We start from the raw sequence: 21,804 nt of genomic DNA on the forward strand, positions 1-21,804 counted from the left end.
TTGAAAGCCAGTGGAGCATAGCACCTGACATCTGTTTTGTATTAGCTATTGCTGAAATGCCAGTGGCCTGAAACCATTTAGAAAACACAGCTTTCTGTGCCCTCTGTCTCTTTCTTAGCCTCTTTCAGTGTCTCCAGCTGGTTACCAAGTGGCAAATATATTTAGTAAGCAGCAGTTAGCGCCTTTCACAAAAATGCCAGGGGCCTTTGATGCCAAGGCCCTCGGATGGTGCATTTTAGGTGGAATTTTCTGTTGATGCCACTTGCATTCATCAAGGGACCTCAAAGGGACAGAACTAATCCTCCCTGGGAGGATTGTTGTGGCTGAGTTTGACAGAGAGCAAAAAAAGGGGGTGGGGGAGGAAGCCAATTTGGTATTCATAAACTCTTTGCTGTGATAAAAAATGAGAAATACGAAAAAAAACCCAAACCTTTTAAAACTGGATGTTTAATTATAATAGTTTTATTGCTTTGACCACAGTTCTTTTTGCTTCCTCAGAGGAGAGACAGAATTTCTACTGGAGAGTAAAATTGTGCAATAAATAACAGACACCAAGATCGGCTTGATGATGTGGGTGGATATGTGTAGTTTGCATCCCCCAAACAGCTGGTATTGAAGAAAAGCAGCGTTTGATGAGAGAAGTTTGTGACTGTATCTGATGTCAAAAATAAACAGTAGGAAAGCAAGAAAATTCCTCTCTTGAGAGCTAATTGCTGTCACCCAATGTACTCCTTTCTCCCTCCATCCTCCCAGTGCCCTAAATCTTCCCACTTAGTCACTCCTGGTTTTTAAACCTATCAAACTCAAGTGTAAAAATATGTGTGCCCTGTTCCAGGGACCAGAGCAAAGGTTGAAGGTCACAGCTGGAAGGGGCTGGTGCCACTTTCTCCAAGTCCACATTGGTTTAGAAGCAGGGTCAATATCTCAACTGCCAATCTCATGATAAACTTTCCCAAATGATCAGAATGAATGAAATCATCCTGACAAATTGAGTTTAAAATAAGGCATGTGTTTATTTTTTCAAAGTAAATACATTCTAAGTTATCACTCTTTTTCCCTTTGTCTTTTCTCTACAGAATTTACATAAAAGTGGTTGAGTTTTAAAATTAATGAAGTTACTTGAAAGACACTGGCTTTTTATTCAATTCCTCCTTTTAATCATTGGATGAAACCCAGAAATTTAAACTTGAGAATTTTTTTTTTGTTTAAAAAGTCCCACATATGGCACAACATGAATTATATAGCATGAATTTGTCTACCTAGACATAACAACAGAAGCACACAACCTTCAGTGCTTCTCAAAGTAAATGAAATGCTGTAAGTGATGTTGAACAGGATTGTACTTTTATATAGCTCAAGCTTGATATGGAATCTCCAATTTCATTTCTCTGTCTGGGCTCAGAATTCAATCTTTCCCTGTGTCTGTTACCTTGGTTTGTCAAGAGCTAGGGCTAATAATGATCCACATCAGACCTTCAATACCCACACCAGCCTGTTAGCTTCCTCTTGGTCTGTAGTCCCAAAAGAACTCAATGAAAGCTGAGTGAACCAGTTGGGGCTAACCCAAAATAAACCCATCCAATTCAGATAATCGGCCTGTGTGTATGTTTTTTAAATTGAAATTTACAATATTCTGACAATGATGCCATTTTCTGTTTTATCTCATTTTGACAATAATAATAAAAAAAGTCTAGGGTTTACATGTTAATATTTCCAATATATACTTTCTCCCCTCTTCTGGCCCGAAACTTAGAGCTTTTGGAATTGTATGTCATTTTACATTTATTTTGGGGAAGCATTATCCTTGGAGGGATACAAAGTACACAGCATTGATAACGTGGCAACATCATGATGTGAATACCTGCCATGTGGTGGGCGGAGTTCTGTCCCACAAGCAGAAAAAGAAACCAGAAGTGGATGTATTAAAAGTCAGACTAGTAACCCTCACAGTCCCTATAAAAGGAAGAGATCCAACTTTAGTCCTTTGGACTTTATTTGCTTTTGTTTTTTTTATTACTTTTACTCTATTCCAGTTCAAGAGCTTATTTATTAAGTCAATATAAAAAAATTGGGAACAATCTAAATATATAATATATGTGTATCTTACAGTTAGAAAGTCTGAGGAAAGCAAGTCCAGGACTGAAGTTAACTACCGTGACAAAGACTGGATAACGATTCATGGAACTCATTTTCTACTCATAGACAGATAATTAAGTTCATTTTCCCAGATTCCTTTGTGGTTAGGGGAAATCATGTGACAGAGCTATGGCCAATAGAATTTGGGCAGAAATGTGCTTCTCCAGTCATGGCCTATGAGAACAGTCCTCTATGCTCCTTACTTTTTTGGTGGAAAACTTGAAAGCCATATGTGACACTGGAGGAAACAAAAAATGGAAGGAAGCTAACTAGGTTCCTGAAGGAGAACAACTGGCTCAACAGGAACACCAATTTTGGATTTCATATGAGGAGAAAGTGAATTTCTATTGTGTTAAGCCACTGATACGTTGGGTTTTCTATGTTATAACAACCAATTGTAACTAATGCTGATCACACAAAGAAGGATACTATGAAAAGCTACTAAGAATTCAAAATCCTAATGCCTCTTTACTTTTTCTTTTTTTCCAGGGACTTGCACATACTAGGCAAGTGGTGTATCAGTAAGCTACACCCACACCCCAGCCCATCTTTCTTTTATTAGCTGTATATTTTTGAAATGTAATCTGCATTTTTCATGGGAGTTTTAGTTTCTTAGCCTCTCATTACTAGTCACCAAACTAAGTCATGAAAACAAGTAGTTTCTTGATTGAAAAACATCCAAAGTACAAAATCATCAAGAAGGGGGAGGAATTGGAGAGGGGAAGGTAAAGGCCATTTTGAATGGTTACGAATCAATCCAGTCTATTATATTGCAGAAATATACACAGCTGGACAGAGAGGAATAAGCTGGTGCCCCCAGACCCTGCTGATTATTGTGCATAAAAAGCTCAAATGGACTTTTAAGTTTTAGGTAGTGTCTTCATAGGAAACCTTAAGTGAAGGATTCAGTGAACTACTTGGATAATTAAAGGAAGAACTCCATTTGTTTTTCCTGCAATTTGGGCAGCATTAGCTTGAATTATCCATCTTACTCCACTCATTTCTCTATCTGATGGTATAGATGAACCCTTACTGTACACAATGTAAAATCATTCATTTAGCAAAATCATTGAAAAGTGAATTTAGATTTTGTTTCATGCATGTACCCATCTATGAAGTGGTTATAACTTCAATATTTGAACCAAAATGATTTATAGGCCGCCTCTAAAATAAGTTGGAAATATCTATAAATGGTTTAAATTCCAAGACTTGTACAGGAATTTTGCTTAGTCCAAAATCTAGCATTTGGTATCCATATTCATTCACATATTTAATTTTTAAAGCACAATTAAATAACAAATTACTGCCTATTTGGAGGGATGGATTAGGGGTGCATATAACTAATAAGAAGAAGAACCTTCAGAAACTGGAGGGGCAGCAGAGGATTATTTTCTGACTGGGATTATCAAGATAGTGTTCAAAAAGATTAAGAGGGGTTTAGGAGATGAAGAATGGGTACAGCAGGTTGTGGGGACAGATGGGAGCCTACCAGATGGAGGACAAACCCTGAGCACACCCAGGGAGGTATAAATGCCTGGGGAATAGTTGATGAGATGTGGCCAACCTTACACTGAATAAGGTCATTCATTTAGCCAACACACGACTGTAAAGAAAAATAGTTTCATTGTTTCCTCGATTTATCGTGTAAGCATAGGAGATTTTATTAGCAATAATGCAGGTGCAGTCTGCTGAAATAAGATATTATACATTAGGAAATAGAATTTTGTCTTCATTTTCTTTAGGAAGTAAATTTTCACTGCTCTTTTCCTTTCTACAGATATTAATGACCACTCAATTATAAACAAATTATTTCCATGCATGTGTTAGCAAAAACTGATATCATGATTTAGAAAGCTGATAGTTATTCCATCAGTGTTAACACTGAAGTAACAGTTGAGACAGCTTTGATTAAATCGTAGACATTATGGTTTTTCCTGTAGCCATTTCTGTGAAATAAAGAATGAGCTAGTCAATGGAGTAATCCAAAATTAATCACTAGCCTGCCAATTATTCCTGTCTCTGGTTAACTCTTTATTTAAAAAGATATTTTTAAATGCAAAATTCTAAAGTATCCAAAGATTTAGATCTTCAGATATATAGTTGTGCAGATTTTAAAAGATGCACACTAACAAGGAAGCAAAGTGTCTGCTAATATAGTAGCTATTTCAGGGATAATGAAATTGGAGGTATAACAAGAACTTAGTATCCTACATTTAGTAGGTGTGTTAAGTTGAGCAGAACTTCCTTAAAACAGGCTCAGATCACTTCAACACCATGTCTTCAAAATTGTAATCATCATGGAAGGACAATGATCAGCCAAAAGGAGGGTGATAATTATAGTGCAAAGTCAAGAAGATCCCACATAATTATTGGAAAAGCCATTCTTTCCAAGTTATGGATATGAAATATCAGTCATAATTTATTCCCATAATAAAGCAACACTTAGCAGTGTTGCCTGTTGGGGATTTCCTTCCTCAAACATTCCCTTCTACCTATTGAAGATGCACTGACATGATAACAATTTTAAATAACTAATGTGAATACCATTCTCTTTAACCCAAGGAACATGAGTTAGTGAAGAAATGGCAGTATCTCTGTGATAGATTGCATAATACAATCAATGTTATGACCATGAAGGGTTATGACTTTACATACTTCAAAAAGTTGTATGAAAGCACAAGTTTTAGGGATGGCCTGTTGTAAGGAACATGCACTTCATGTGAGCAAAATCCTCTTTGTTAATCTTTATGCCGAGATGGTCACAGGTATTGAGGAGGATAGGTGAGATTCCTGTAGTAACTGAGTGAACAGGGTTTTTATTTTGATTGAAAGAAGGGTTCAAAGAGATGGATCAAAACATGTTTCATGCTTTCCTTTTTCTGGTTTAGTAATTTTATCCCTTGTATGTCCTCCCTATTCTATATCTGCTAGGCCTCCTACCTCTGCCTGCATTGGCCAAAATTCTATCTTCAGTTCTTGTTTCCTTCTGCAGGCATACACTTATTTCTTTTCTTTTTTTTAATATGGAAATATGGTTCTTAAACATGAGCCTGCATCCCCTAGAGGGGATTCTGACCCTACCCCTTGAGTTTCTGATTCAGAAATGCCTTCTGTAGTTCCAACAAGTCCCAGGTGATGCTGATGATGCTAGTCTAGGGACCATCCTTTGAGAACAACTGCTTTATAAATAAAGCAGTCATGGCTCCCTCCTATCAGGCACTCCTGTCTTCATGAAACTTGAAGTGATGATTGGAGACACATGGGCAGCTGCATCTATGGGATTACTACAGTCTACATGTAAATATAATGAGCAAAACTAGTTATGGAAACGGGCAAGAATTATAAGTCAGAGGCTGACCTTGGTGAGCAAGTTTAGTTACTTAGGCATCTGATATTAAGTACTCAGTTTTTCTGAGGAAAAAAAAAATGTCCCCAAGTCTTCTGAGGAAAAGGAAGAAAATGGCCTCAAGTATTTTATCAGCCTCTTCATCATGACACAATTGGGACTTAACACATTTCTTCTTAATTCAACTTGACTCTATATTGAAAGCCTATTATGGGGCCAGGCACTGTGCTGATGGCTAATGATATAACGATGATGATTTCTATCCACGAGAAATTTACAACTTATTAGTGCCTGACGGGAAGCACAGAAGGTGATTAATAAGCATTGGTTCTCAAAGAGTGGTCCTTAGACCAGCAGGATTTCCTGGGCCTTATTAGAACTACAATAAGTATTTCAGGCAGAAATCTCTGGGGGGTGGGGTCCGTATCTCCACAGGTAATCTTGATGCAGAATCATATTTTTATACAAATATTTTTATATATAAAAACATTTTTATACATATTTTTAAAACAAGGAAGGGTACTTGTGTAAAGGGAAATGCAAAGAGAACAGAGGCTGGGATTCTGGCAAATATCAATAGAAAAAAAAAATCCTTGCAGAAAAAGGGAGGGAGACAGAAAAATAAGAAAAATCTGAGGGAAGAACATTTTTTAAAAGGGAACGATGCAGAGAGGTCAAGTACAATCCGGCAAAAGGAGCAGGAGTGAACTTTGAGATGGCAGAGTCCATGGGGCAGAGGGGCAGGGGATAAGCTGAGGGGACTGAAAACAGAGCAAGTGGACAGTTGTCTGTTTTGAGATTCTCTGCTATGGAAGGAAAAAGGGAACAAAGGGCAAAGGGAAGGCTTTTTAGGATAAGCAAAACCAACAAGTTTTTGGTTGTGAAAAGGGACCAGGGCCTTCAGAAGGAATTAAGTCACAGAGACCTAAAGGAGATCAGAGTTGTTTACTTGCCGGGATAAGAGGGAGAGAAGAATGAAGAATGCTATCTTTCCATAAATATTTGAGGAGAATTGGTGCTTGCCAGGCACTGCTCTTGGTATAGTGCATGAATGACATAGACAAAGAGCTGCTTCTCTTAAAGAGAGAAAAATGACAATAGGCAGACATCCATCTGCCTATCATCTATCTGTATCAAATTTTCAGTCCCTCATAAAATGCTATAGAAATTAAAGCAAAGCAAGGAAAATGAGAGAGAAAAGGAAGGTGTACTATTTAGGACTGAGCTGTTCCCCTTGAAAGACTGATTCTGAGCAGTGATGTGAGGGAGAGGAGAGGAAAGAGTGAGTAGCCATGTGAGGGAGAGCAGGGAAGGGACCACACAGATGCTGGTCAGAGGAGCAGTTCTGGGGGAACCAGCAAGCACAAAGGCCTTCTGCAGGAGATGCTCCACATGATCCCAGAACTCCAAGGTTGTTGGCTGCCTGGCTGCCCAGAGGTCACTGAATAAAGGGAATTGTGGGAGGAAGTATGAAGGGGGCCAATCCACTAAAGGCATGAAGGCCAGTCTGCTTCTTATACTGGGTTACTGGGTTTTTTGTTTTTTTTTTCTTCTTCTTTATTTGGAACTGGGGATTGAACCCAGGGGCCAGGGATCCTTTACCACTGAGCAACATCCCCAGCCTTGATTATATTTTATTTTGAGGCAGATTTTCACTAAGTAGCTTAGGGCCTGGCTAAATTGCTGAGACTGGCTTTGAACCTGCCTCAGTTGCACGCCTCTGGACCTTATACTGAGTAAGCTGGGAAGCTGACAGAAAGTTCTGAGTGGGGGAGTGGCATGGTCTGAATTATGTTGTTTTCTTCTTTTTAAATACCACATATTCGTTCTTGTATGGATGTTATAAAAAAAAAGTCAATTAGAATGTAGAATAGCAATTATGGAGAGAGAGAAAATAGAGGAAGGTTGGAGGATGGGTACCCAAACACAAATAGAAAGAACAAGCTCTAGTGTTCTATAGAAGAGTGGGTGGGGGGAGACTGCAGTTCATAATATTCTATTATTTTATGAATAACTAGAAGAGCGGAGCTCAAGGGCTCTAAACACAAAGTAATGATATGAAGATAGAAATGTTCATTATCCTGATTTGATCAGCAATATTGCATACAATGTATTGAGATATTATCCTGAACTCCATAACTATGAAAAATTAAATGTTCATAAGAAATTCGCAAAAGTTGAAGGATATATAAACGTTAACTACCCTGATTTGATCATTACCCACAGTGTATAGATATATTGAATTATCACATTGGGCCCCCACAAATTTGTACATTGAAACTAATAATAACAGGGATGATTTTGGTCTTTTGAGAGCAAACCATAAAAAGGCAGAGGCAGAGTGGAGAGAATATTCAAGAGGCTCCTCCAGTAATCCAGGTGAGACATGATGGAAGGAGTGATGGAGAAGTGAGAAGTGACCAGATTCTGAAGACATATGTTAAAGGAAGTGCTGCAGTTTTGCTGATAGAGTAGGAATCAGGTGTTTGAGCAAGGGAGAATTCCAAGATGGGCAAAAGCTACTGGAAAATTTGTGAAAGGAAGGGGAAAACAGCAAAGAAGTTAAAAATAACGGTAGCTTTATTGTTTACTATGTATCAAACAGCACACTATGTTCCCTATATCACATCATTTGATCTTCCTGACAACCTCAACTCTCAATGCAGGATTGAGGTGAAGAGAGGGCAAGCAAAGATTATGAAGCAAATGGTAGGCCAGGCCCTGGGCCCAAGGCAGTCTGGCACAGCGTGTACCCCTTTATTCATCTATGTGATTCAATCTGTACTTTTTCTGAGAAGTGAAAGGTTATTCAGAATTGGGAAAAGTGGATGTGGAGAGGAATGGTCAAGACTGGAAGCTGAAAAAAAAATGTTGACTGATGAATTGAAAACCAGGCATCAAAGACTTAAACAAAAGAAGACAACTGTTGACAATGTTTTGTTTAGGGGAGAGGTCTGTAGTTTGTGACTCACCCTCCTATGGCTGCTTGTGCTATGTCTAGATGAAGAAAGATGCTGAGCTGCAATCTTTCTGGACCTCTCCAAGAGTAATCTCAACCACTGAGTGATCCTTTCAGCTGCCACAACTGATGTGGAACTGATTCCGGGCTCCTAGTCCTATGAGATAAACATCCCCACAATCTTATTTAGCATAAACACTGACTTGAAATCGAGCAGGCTGGCAAGATGGAAGTTGAGTCATGACATATTTATTAATCTGAGCACTGAGTTTGACACTCAGAGGAACACCAAATTAATTCAAGACACATTTCTTGCCCTTAAGGAGCTTACAGCATGGGTTTGGCTGAGGGACCACCCAACATCCATTAGGATGGGGAAATCAAATCTCCACTTTGGGCTCATTGCATTGCACAGAGTGACAGGCCAGGAGATTAAACTGGTCTTGGTGCATATGGAATGCACACCCGGCCTGCAGCCCCTCAGCCTGTGTGCATTAACTCCACCAGCAGCCTGGCTGCAGAGTGAAGGTGGCTGTTTGTGCATAAACATTGTCATTTCACTGGGACTGCTATTTCATCTTTGAACCTTGGCATCAAAGGAACACTGACCTTATTCCTGTAGCTTGCCTTTCTTTGAAGCGTATGGCTTTGCATTGCAGATTAAAGTGAAGACATTCATCAAGGAACAGATCTGGCCAACCGCTCCCCAAACTCCACCAGAAACAAAGCCTTGAAAGGCTCCAATCACAGTTGCAGTGGAGTGGGCTGAAGATGAAGGCTTGGAGCCAGGCTCCTCTTTCTCAGATCCTGTAAGTCAGCCCTAGCATGACAGTGCATCCCTTTGAGTGTTGGGCAACTTTACCCTGAAAGGCAGTCTGTCTCTGTAGAAAGGGGTAAGCTAATGCAATATTCCCAACCTGTTTCTGTTCATTTTCTTTAAAGCAGGCATTGTTGTAAATGAGGCCAGTGTGATCATTCACTGTGTGCCTTTGAATTCTTCAAAAGATGTGCCAGGCAGAACCACCTGAAACTTGGCTGATGATTCTGTCAATTGAGTTTTCTATTGCTTTCCTTTGTTCATTTATTTGAAAGGAAACTTTCCTATCTGTCTTCCTATTTCTGCTATCTTGGCTCTAAGAAAATAGACTGTACACACAGAATTCTCTGTTCTTTTTTTCTCTTTCTTTCTCTCTCTCTTTCTTTCTTTCTTTCTTTTTTCTTTCTTTCTTTCTTAAGATGGCAAGAGGAGTAAAGTGAGAAACTTCAAGTATGAGGTTAAAAATAATAACCAAATAATTGCTTAATCATAAGACTGAGGGAAAGAACCAAGAGAAATAGTTCCCACCTCAGGGGAAGAAAAATTGATGATGGATGACTACTGAAGGGCAAATTATCATATCTTCAAATGAAATCTTTCTGCAGATCTTCAATTCTGATCAGATAAACAGCGAGTTCTGTCTGCAGTGAAGGGGTAAAGCAATCCAGAGGAGGGAAGGAAATGATTGTAAAGTTGTATACATATAAATCAACTGATTCTAAGAACAAAGCACCAAAGAGTTTAAGAAATTAGTGAAAATCCCTGCTGAGACTTAGGCTAATTTTCAAAATAACGTTTTCCTTGTTAATCATCTTCAAAATAATACCAAAGGATAATTTTGATTATTATGAGACAAGTCACTTGCATTTTTGCTTAAATCTCAAATAATTGATTTTCCATTAAGAAGTGCTTGAAGTTCAAGAAAAAATTAATACAGCTTTGTGGAAAGCCAATGGTTTCAGGCCAGTTTTTTTTTTTTTTTAAGTTTAGTATTATTCATCTATTTGTTTATTTTTGTGGTGCTGGGGATTGAACCCAGGGCCTTGAGCATACTAGGTAAGTGCTCTATGACTGAGCCATACTCCTAGCCCCTGAAATGTTTTTTAAGATAACTTGACACACATAGAAATGAATGTAACTCTAAATAGCTTTAGTTTTTAAAGGCTGAGAAATAACTGCTTATACAATCTCCATATCTCTTTTTGGGGGGGTACTGGGAATTGAACTCAGGGATACTCAACCACTGAGCCACATCCCCAGCCCTATTTTGTATTTTATTTTAGAGATGGTCTCACTGAGTTGCTTAGTACCTCACTGTTGCTTTTAACTCACGATCCTCCTGTCTCAGCCTCCCAAACCACTGGGATTCAGGCATGCGCCACCACACCTGGCCTAATCTCCATATCTCTTAATTTACCACCTCTTCTTTTTGGGTATGACTATGTGACCAATTTTTGCCAATGAACTACAAGCAAGGTGATAAGTGTCACTTGCAGACTGACCTCCCTTTCTCTCTACTTTGGTGACCATAGAGGCTATGAGTCAAGATGGCCAAGCCTGAAAACGACCTGAATCACTGCCCTATTGACAAGAAGTGTGCCAAGAGTTGTCTGATTTTATTAGCTTTGTTTGGTGCAAGCGATAAATAAAACTTGATTCTGTTAAGCCACTGAGATTTTCAGGGTTTATTTGTTATGGTGTGTAACTTAGTTTATCCTGACTAAGGGTCAGGATAGACATCTAGTCCTACTTTCCTCTGTAGTAAGAATTTTTCCTACGGCATCCTTGAAAAGTGTTCAAATACTTCTTGAACACTTCAGTAATAATAGCAAATAATAATAATACACAATTAGATAGGACTTATTATTATATCCAGACACATTTAAAACTATTCAACATGGATTAATGTACCAAATTCTTATTAAACCTAGACACATAAATATTATTTGCCTTATTTTACAGCTGGAGGAACTGAAGCACAGAAAATTTAAGTAATTTTCTCAGGGTTGAAAAGATAAATCACTTTCCGAAGGCCACACAATGCTAAGTAGATTCAACTACCTTCAGCCTATAAAATCAGGACTTCCTAAACTGGGTTTGTATTTCCTTTTTGCAAAGAGCATTTAACAAGATGCAATCCCAAGGAAGACCTTAGAGATCAATCAACCACTAAATTTTATAGGAGGAAGAGAAATTATCAGAAACCATTCTTCAGGCCATTTTCCTGATTTAGGGGGAAAAATGTTTTACTTTGTGGTTTCCAGATAAGTATCCTGGGGAGAACTACAGCTTAATAGAAGGGCCGCAGTGGCTATAGGTCAGAATGTATGGAGACACTGCTTCAACCAGACCAGCCTTATTCTTCTCTGCTTTAAATGAGGAACACAGATTGTTCCTTATCTGAAATGCTGTGAGCAGCAGTGTTTTGGATCTCAGATTTTCTTGGATTTTGGAATATTTGCATATGTATAATGGGATATGTGGAGGATAGAACTAAAGTCTAAACACAAAATTCATATATGTTTCACATACACCTGATATACCTAACCTAGAGGTAATTTTAAAAATATATTTTTTTAGTTATAGATGGACACAGTATCTTTATATTGTTTATTTATTTTTATGTGGTGCTGAGGATCAAACCCAGTGCCTCACATGTGTGAGGCAAGTGCTCTGCCACTGAGCCACAACCCCAGCCCCCTAGAGGTAATTTTATAAAATATTTTTAATCACTTGCTTTGACTATGTCCTATCACATGAAGTCAGATGTGGAATTTTTCACTTGTGGTATCATGGCAGCTCTCAAAAATTTTGTTTCAGATTTTAGAGCATTTGAGATTTCAGAATTTCAGGTTGTGAATGGCCAACAGGTCCTAGGTTTCTGGTAAAACACATACTGAGTAAGTATTCTGCTGCCTTTAATAATATTTAAAAAAGAGGGATATCACCATATATCTACTGAAATAAGTTTGGAAGTTTGCACTAAACAACACAAGGCTTTGTACCAGCTGGAAGGAGGGACAAAATACAAGAATTGCCTAGCCTAGTGGCCTGTTCTGGGGTCAGTATAATTTGCTACTTCTATAAATGTGCTTACTAGCTTGCCTGGCAGGGAGAGTTGCTTTATTCATCATTGAAGTCCCCACTGGTATGTGACACATAGTAAAAACTCTATAAAAGAGATCTGAAAGATAGAAGGACAGTTCCAAGAGGCTTTGATGAAACCATTCTTCAAAAATAAATTCTTCAAAAAGAAGATTATATTCATTTGGGTTGAACAAAGTAGCCAAATTTTAGCTGAGGTGACCCAATGACAAATAAATGACTGGAAAGCTATTGTGTGTGTTTTCCCCATAGGTCCTCAAGTGGCCACTGGTGGCTTTCCCTTGCCTAACCTCTGCCGGAAAAAATACAAAAGCGTTTCAAGAAATGAATATTAAATAGACTAATTTGGTCTCTGGGAAATATAGGAGACAGAGCTCAAACATGTATAGGCAAACACACACACACACACACACACACACACACCCCACAATGTTTACTTCATTTTAACATGGAGCACACAAAATGGTCCAAATTTGCTAATCATGTAAAAGGGTGAATTAGAAGATTTTCTTTGTTTAACAAAGGATTTGTGTGTGTACATGTGTGTATGTATGTGTGTACTGACAACAGCTACAGTATACTTGTCACTCAATTTGATTTACAAATTGGACTTCATAAGACAAGGGTGTGTACTTGAGAAGGAGGCTGACTGACAGAGAGGTTTGAGAGAGGAGTTCAAGGGAACTGTGCTCTTTGAAGATGCTCTTACCTTGTGTGGTCCCATCCAGGCCCATGATGAGTTTCAGTGATCTGATGATTTGCTCTGCAATCGGGGGGCTCATGGATGTTGCATAAACAGCACTATGTGAGTGAACCCGTAAATAATCCACAAGTTCCTTAAAGAAAATAGGAAACCAAAAAAGAAGGCAAATAAATATCAGTACTGGTGGTGATTATTAAATCTAGTTCCATCCCCATTCATTGCAACAAAAGATATTTTGATTTTTTCAGCTCAAAAGATGAAGGTACTCTGGTTTCCAATGGGGATTTCCAATTGCTTATTTTTTCTATCCCTTTTTTCTTAGTCTTTCCTTCAAACACCTATGAACAGTATAAAGGGGGGTGCTACAAGTTTGAAGTTAAGGTCTCCAACTTAAAACCAGATGTATGAAGGAAAAATGATTTCTGAAACACTTCTGAATGCCTACTACATATGAACACTGCCTGCCTTAGTATTCAGGAGTATCCAAAGAATACAGGAAATAGTTCTTGCCCTTAAGAATATTACATATGATCATGCTTATGGAAGCGGAAGGGTACAAGAAATAATAGATATGCGAATACATGTATTTAACAGGGCTACAAGATGCATAGGAAAGAGAGAGGCTGCTGGTAGATAGTTGGAATAGATAGGGAAGCTTCCAGTGAGAAGATGGGATCGATTAAGCCTTGAAGAATGAAGATAAACAAGAAAAGAAAACTAGTAAGAAGTGGGTGGCACAAGAGAGAAATCAAAGGTGCAGAGAGGCAAGAGAGTGGAAAGCACGTATATTTGATTTGTTAGCAAAGAAAGTTTTGTAATTCTTTTACTCCCTGTACCCATACATCTTTGCAATCCAACTTGGTAGGCCCTTCCATCGAGAGACAGAAGACTCTGGGCTGGCCTTGTGAATTACTTTGAGCAGTAGAATGTGGCAGAAGTGATGGTGAGCTAGTTCTGAGCCTATGCCTTAAGAGCAATTTCGTCCTTTCAGAACCTTTTTAAGCTGCCATGCAAACGAAGCCTGAGCTAGCTGGCTGGGGAATGAGAGCATGTGGAGAAGAGCAATGCCATTTCAGCAAAGGCCACTCCAGCTATCCAGTGATCAGTTGACCCAACAGCTGACTGTCACACACGGACAAGTTCAGATGAGACCAAAAAGTAGCCCAGTCGAGCCTAGCCCATATTGTTTATATATAGAATTGTAAGCTAAATACATGTGGTGTTTTAGTCATTAAGTTTTGGGGTGGTTTGTTATTTAGCAAAGACTAACAGATACACATTTTTGTAGGCTAGCAGAGAACTAGTTAGGTAGGGATAGTGGGAAATTAAACCAGAGTATAGGATAGGATCAGATAAATGTGGATTGTGCCTTAGGCCATAGAGACCTATTGGAATTTTTGTATAACAATCTTTGGAGTGCTGAGCCATTACAGAATGCTGGTTTTCAGGGGTAGGAACAATATTTAATCCACATGCCTAACTAACTTCTGGGGCCAATTATAAAGTCCCAGGAAAGTTTGCTGAGAGTCCTAAGAAGTTTCAAAAATTGAATGCCACTATGGGGAGGGACTCAGAGCTGGTATTTTCATGTGTTCAGCTTGACTTCACTAGCTCATGGCCTGGGACTCTCTGGATGTCCTGTAGAAAAACTAAGGCAGTTAGTGGTAAATACGAATTAATAGTGAGGTCTTTAAAGGACACACCATTTTCTCTAGGATATCATCATAGCTTAAAATTCCCTTTAAGTCTCTAAATTATTCCTTATGGCTGTGAACTGGGAAGAGCTCTTAGGAATTGAAAGCTTTTGTTTTTGGGTAGGTCCATATCCTCCTAACCCTCCTTCACTGGTCATATAAATATTCCCCCCTCTGAGCCTGGGAATGGGCCCTGCCTCTCATTTTCCCATCTTTTTTGGGGGTATTTGTGGGCATGTTTTTTTTTTTTTTTTAATTTACAAGTATTTTGAACATTTGAAGTTCATCTTCCTCAGTAAAGTGGCTGGTCAGTCTCACATGTGGTGGGTGAAGGTTAAATCAGTAAGGTGATGACTCTACCTGGCCTTTAGGGGGAGCCAAAAGCTCCATTCTGTCCTTCCTGCCTCCTCCAAGGTCCTTCATTCTAAGTCCCCTCTTCCACTCTGCCTTCCTCTCTACTTTCTTCCTCCTTCTTCTGCACTTTAAATGGTTTATTCCTTTTGGTTTTTTCTTCTTTTCTTCCTAGGTTCTTTCTTTCTCTCTTCCTTGGACTCGGGTTCCCTTCCCCCCTCTTTATTTATTTATTTTTTTCATTTCAATTTTTCCATTGAAATGTTTTTTCCTTAGTATTTTCTTCCTTTCTTCACTTTTTTTCATTCACTCTCTCTCTTCTCCCCTTTCTTCCTCTTCCCACTCCTTCCTTCCATCTTTCCTTCTAGTCAGTGTTTGCCAAAGACTTGCTCTGACCTATGTGTGGCAGTCCAAGAGGGGAGGGAGGACAGATAGGGACCATACTCTGGTTCCTGGCATCCATTATTCATGTTTATGATGAAAATTAACTTCATGTCTATTCTGTTCTTTTGTGAATCATAAATCAGTTTGGTGAAACTCTTTGGGAGAGTTTTCCTCTAGTCAAAGAGCATGTGTACGATGATGTCCTGACTTAAGGCATTAGCCAGGTAGCATTCAGGAAGTTCATTCTGGGGCATCTGGTATACCTCTAAAAGAAAGCGATCATTTTCCAGGTTGCTACAACCAGGCTGCCCTTCAAGTTCTGTGTCCAGCACCTCTAAGGAGAACCAGCAGGGATTTTCTTTCTCTGTTGAGAGCGAGTACCTTCTCACATGATGCTGGAGGAACCAAGTAGGAGAGAGTGGGTGGGTCAAGCATGTAACATGGATGGGTAGAGGGGACAAAAAGATAAAACTCAGCAGAATGTCTTTATTTCAGCTCCATCATTTTGCAGGAGGTAATGTCCTAAGGTTATGTAACTACACACAGATAACCTCTCACCATAAGCCAACTTTATTCAGCTCATGATCTTCTTTCATGATTAGAGGGGTGGTGCAACAGCAGTGAAAAGAAAGAAAGAGAGTGGCATTCTAAACAAAGGAATACTCAGACATGAAGACAGACTGAATGACTCTGAAGAGAAAATGGGGCTAAAAATTGACACCATTGCTAATGTATATGCATTTCCTATGTGAGGCTCCATTTTAAGAACTTTGTAGGTGTTAAACTTATTTGAGCTCCACAATAACTCTATGAGATAGGTACTGCTTTTATCACCATTTTACAGATGGGACCACTGAGTCACAGAGAGGTTCAGAAAATTATTCACAACAGGTGGCAGAATGAAGATTTGAATCCAAAGAATCTAGTGCTGGAGTCCACTCCATCCTTGGTATTAGACTCATTATCTCTCCAAACCAGACCAAGAGTGGGCTTAGTTTAAGGTGAGGGAGGGCCCAGGAGAGCACAAAAACCAATGAGACTTTTATTTACTTTGTGGTACTTTCTTGATCCACAGAGATAGTTCCTTTCCTGGGGGAGAAGGGGAAGAATTCTGGATATAAACCAGTCTACATGGTCCTAAACCACAGCTTGAATTCTGTCTTTAAATGTTTCATGTCTATTACTTTTGTTTCTTCAAAGGAAAGAAAATCCCTTTGGGAACAGGGATAGAGCTAGTACACTTTCCTAAAATCCACAGAAGTGGGTATTTAGCAGGGGCCCAGCACATCCTAATTATCTAGTGGAAGGCAGAAGGGTTTCAAAGATGGAAGAAGGATAGCGGGACTCCTTGATGTATATAGGGAGTACTAAGCTGCATTCTTAGGAACAAGTATAGCAAATGTTCCTGGTCTGAAGGGCACTGCTGACCAAGACCAGACAAGGAAACAAAGCCTCTTTTGATTCCCACTGTCCCCAACTCCAATTTTCTTTCATAAACTGAGAATTTCACAAACATTCTCAGTTTGAGTAAGTAGCCCATCAATACAACACAAAGACCTTCCATATTACATTATTATTCCTTTGGACTGAGTTCACTTTCTCTCAGTCTGAATTTGCTGGTGGGGGTTAATTTGCTGTGTGGTTCAGAAAATGGGAGTCTTTAAGTAACTTCTGGAGAGTGTCAAGGAAAGCCTCAATTCTTGCTTACTGATTCCCTTCCTTTCTTTCCACACCCCCCATTGGGCTCCTTGAGCCATGAATTAGGCGTTGGCTTTGGTCTTTTGTAAGGTTAGTCTGGGTAGTGTCTTTCTTCAGTGTGGGTTAGAGGTCTGCTCAGAATGAGGTTTCTAAGTCCATTTGTAAGTTCAAAACCCTGATTATTTTCTTTACCCATAGGCCTGGAGTTCAAGGACAAGGGTGGGTTTTCTGGAGGAAATCAGACAGGAGGTTCTTAGAATAAACATCTTGGTACTCATTCCATGACCCCTATTTACTTCAAAGGGCTGTTAAATACACCCAGGGCAGAGCTGGCTTCTGCAAGGGGCTTGCCTCCTTCTGGCATGCAGGCTGCTGGGGCTAATGATCACCCCAAACTCTGCTGCCCTATCCCACTCTCCTCTTTCAGAATTTCAGCCCTGCAACCTATCAGTCATAAGGACAACCTTTGCTTCATTCATTTGCAACTTTCTGGTCAGCCTTTGGAGGCTGTGGAAGCAAGTGAATAGCAAAGGCATGCAAGAAGTGTGCAGATCTATGCCTGGAGAAAAACCGAGGGTCTGCTGTGTTCAACACATCTTCCCAGCAACTGGATAAATAAAACTTAAAAGAAAGAAAGAAACGAAAGCAGAAAGAAACCTAGCCCTATCACCTCAGGCTTTCTTCAAAGAAGTCATTCATGGCATGGAGCTCTGACATGGGGAAGGAAGGGATTATCTGACATTTCATCTGAAAGGTCTTAAAAGGACAGGGTCCTCCAAATGGACTATTTACTCTGTATATATAGCAGCTCCAAACACCATGTGAGCAAAATTAAAAACTCTTGCAAGCTTTTGAGAAATTGCTTTGATAGTTTACCTGAGGTAGGGAAAGAAAGCCACAGCCCAGAAACAATCTCTAATTAGCAGAGATAAATTTGTAGGACATTTATGAGGGGAAGGCTGAGACCCAAACACATCTGAATCCAAAGAATCTGGTGCTGGAGAACACCCCATCCTTGGTATTAGACTCATTATCTCTCCAAACCAGACCAAGAGTGGGCTTAGTTTAAGGTGAGGGAGGGTCCAGGAGAGCACTAAGCCAATTTTTCTCAATCAATCAAGATATTGATTTCTTATATGATTTGTTCAGTTACTAATGTATAAAGCTGACCCTGACCCATTCTTCAAGGATTTCTAGAACTTCCCAAACACTGTTTTTGGGAATATCATCCTTCTACATGAGTAAGGCCATTTGAAGAGATTTCAGAGCCATATATTTTTGTCTTTTTTTCAAATCTTTTTTCTAGATTTTTGTATTTGCATGATTATTTTCCAATTTCAAGATTCACCAAGAACCTAAAGTTTCAGAAAAATGTCAAGACTAAGAGTGTGCACTTAACTTTTTATGGTTAATTTTGTATCCATTGGTTTTGAATCTTAGATCTATTTTGTAGTCCCCCCCACCACCTTGAAATATATACTACCAAATATCCAAAGTTTCATAAACTTTGAAAACTGTGCACTAGTTATTTAAATAGATGAATAGGAATATTTTTTCAAATGAAAATTTTTACTATTTGCCCAATCCTATGCTCTTTTGATTCAAAAGCATAGTTTAAAACAGACTTTAAAATGAAATTGTTCACAAAATTATATAAAATTTAGGGGAATAAAATATGTTACTTAAGTAAGACGTACATATAATTTTAAATTAATATAGTTAAAAATTATAAAGATATCAAGGAGCAGATACATAAATTGTATTCCTTCATGGGCTATTTAGGTTGGAAGGAAATCAATTTATCTGGGTTTATTATGGTCTCACCCAAACTGTTCCAGACAGATATGGGTCTGACTAAATTTAAAATCATCAGAGAATTATCCACACACGCAGTTTTTTAGGTGTCCTCTGCTCACTCTCCAGGTCTTCCAAACTACCTTGTGTATTCAAGATTTCATATCTTGCTGGTTTAGGGCCCTGGCTGATGAACCTCTGCCAAACACTCTCTAATTCCTGCTGCCATCTAGTGGTGCATTCAGAGACTGCATGTAACATGGAGTTTGGGGACAAGAGAGGAGGGGAAGGAGAGAAGGGGTGTGCATGAGGCAGCTTGCTGGATCCAAATATGGTGAACAAAATTGAATTTTCAAAGTGCAAGGACATGAACAAATGTAAAAACTTATTCTGCAATCCTAATTAATGTAAATAATTTTACAGTTGCTTAGTCTCAATCCCCAAATGAATAGATGTCATGTAGGCAAGAGTACCTCCACTTTTAAATATGGCAACTGACTTCAGGTTGGAAAGTGGGAGAAAATCATAGCAAGCTGGTCCTAACTTCAGCTAATCACAGGCCTTTGTTTAAAGTGGGTAACAAACAAAGACACTCAAAAGAGAAAAATATGACATCTACGCAATTTGACAGCATTTCAAGGATCTGCTTGCTTCAGTTTATTCAGGTGCCTTTGGCTCAGGAAACATAGCTACGCTTGGTTACAAATTTTGTAGCTCAGACTGCTGCTAAAGTAATCACAAAACCACAACCTCACAAAGCAATGTAACCTGGATGAGGGAGCTTCTAAATTTGAGACCTTCTGATCCCACTGCTGTGACAGTTAGGGAGGGAATATTTAACCTTTCCTAGATTTAGCTGACATTTGTAAGAATCTGGGCCTCTCCTATGTTTTTAGCATTAGCCTGCTAATTCCCACGGGCCAGTAGAGTAGGATGAAAAACCATGCTTCGAGCACCGGAAGAAAGCAGTACTTACTGGAGGGTAAAAGACCACTTTAAACTCTGAACATTTTAAAGCATCTGTACATCTCATGGCAGGGAGAGTGGCTAAAATGAAATTCGTTATTTTAAATCACAGACTTTCACTGCTCCTACCAGGAGGCTGAGCTTGTGTTCCTGCTGGTCACAGTGGGAAGGGAATTGGGAATTTTAGACAAGCTATAGATGCCACCTGCATGCATTAGTTTGGGGCCTGTGGTGCCATGAATGCAAGGTAGAACCAAACTCCATGGTCACACAATCTGTTTAGGACAGGTGTAGGCTTGTGTGAGATGACCTGCAAGAGTTGGATAAGGCTGTATGTAAGGAGGTTGACAACTCACTCCCTGATCTGGAGAGTTTGAATATTTGATTTTCTTCTTGTCCCTCTTCTTTTAAAATTTCTTTCCAATATTTGTTTTTGTATGTTTACAAACCCCTTGGTGATATATGGGCTCTCAAATAACAGGGTTAGAATTCATTTAATCATCTAATCACATCAAATCAGAACTTTTTTTTTTAGTTATATAGATAAAAAATTAGAGAATGACAATATTTGGCCTATCACTTATCCAACAACATGAGTAAGTATGGTTTTGTAGACAAAGTGTCTTAAAAGTCTGTTCCTGATCCTGTCATTCTTTTGATCAACACTTTTAAAACCCATGGGGTCAGCCTCTTTATATCTGTCTTCATTTAAAATTTAGATTTCAATTATAGATTGAAATTCGTTCTAAAAGATCCCAGATCCTACCCTGGAGAGTCTGGATCCTCTGTACCTTGTGCACACTGCTAGCATTTCTTTTTTTTATTATTATTATAATGTAATCATTCAACCCAGGTTTCTCTTTATCACTGGAGTGTGAGTTCCAGGTTGTTCCAGGCCTTGTCTGGCTCTAAACTGGTTACAGAGATTAGACAAGACAAGGTGCATTGAATTGATACTTTCAAAGAATTCAGAGAAGCCCTGCTGACATGCTTTGGGGTGTTCAGGGTTTAAAAAGACATAAGGAATCCCTTCCTTACCTTTTTTCCAGCTATATAACCACCAGAGGATCCAAAGCTTTTGGTGAAGGTGCCCATGTACACATCAACATCATCAGGGTTCATTCCAAAGTATTCTCTGACACCCCGGCCAGTTGGGCCCAAGGCCCCAATACTGTGAGCCTCATCCATGTAGAGGTAGGCCTTGTATTTCTTCTTCAGAGCCACAATCTGGGGCAGATTCACAATGGAACCTTCCATGCTAGGAATAAAATGCTCATAATCAAATGCTCATAATCAACAAATACTTTCCTGTGAAGCTCTATTCGTCTCTCTTCTAACCATCCTAGATAGCCTGTTCTGACACAACTAGGGGGTGTCAGGGACATATCATTCCTTTCTTCTCAAGGCATATTTTTAAAAAAATAAGACAGTCCTCTCAATCTTGTAAGCTACTTGAATAAAATAATTTACATTCAATGAATTTGAACCACTTTGGGTTCTTACAGTTAATCTCCAAGCCAACAATTAACCCAAGCCAACAATTAACCCACCTTATTTTTGATCCAGTTTATTTGTAAAGCTGATTATTGTAACTAGACTGACCATTTTTGGCTTCTAGGTATTCTACTAGTTATAAATTGCTTTATGGTGACCCATTTTTATCTACCTGCTTTTGCCTGTTTGGCCAGGCCTGTCTGACCTAAATTAAGTGCGTGGATTTGCCAAAGATTAAAAGAAGGAATTAAAAACCCACAAAAAACTGACTTAAGACATCATGGCATTGATTATAGCATAATAGACAATCCCTAGGACCTCTGTTCAGTACTCACTACCGGTCAAAGTCTTATTGGA

General features: G+C 39.0%; 1 protein-coding gene across 1 annotated transcript in view; it reads right to left on the reverse strand.

Annotated features, from left to right (window-relative positions):
• Sptlc3 (serine palmitoyltransferase long chain base subunit 3) overlaps nt 1–21,804 on the reverse strand; it is a 138,743-nt gene that overhangs the window by 24,744 nt on the left and 92,195 nt on the right. Inside the window, exons 8-9 of the mRNA XM_046433953.2 lie at nt 20,992–21,211; nt 13,073–13,199 (exon numbers count right to left, since the gene is read on the reverse strand). Coding sequence (XP_046289909.1) covers nt 13,073–13,199; nt 20,992–21,211 — 347 coding nt within the window. The remainder of the gene's footprint in view (nt 1–13,072; nt 13,200–20,991; nt 21,212–21,804) is intronic.

This window comes from Marmota monax, unplaced genomic scaffold, assembly GCF_021218885.2.
Source record: "Marmota monax isolate L192 unplaced genomic scaffold, Marmota_monax_Labrador192_F-V1.1 WCK01_AAM20220418_F8-fsc00014, whole genome shotgun sequence".
Taxonomy (NCBI): Eukaryota; Metazoa; Chordata; class Mammalia; order Rodentia; family Sciuridae; genus Marmota; species Marmota monax.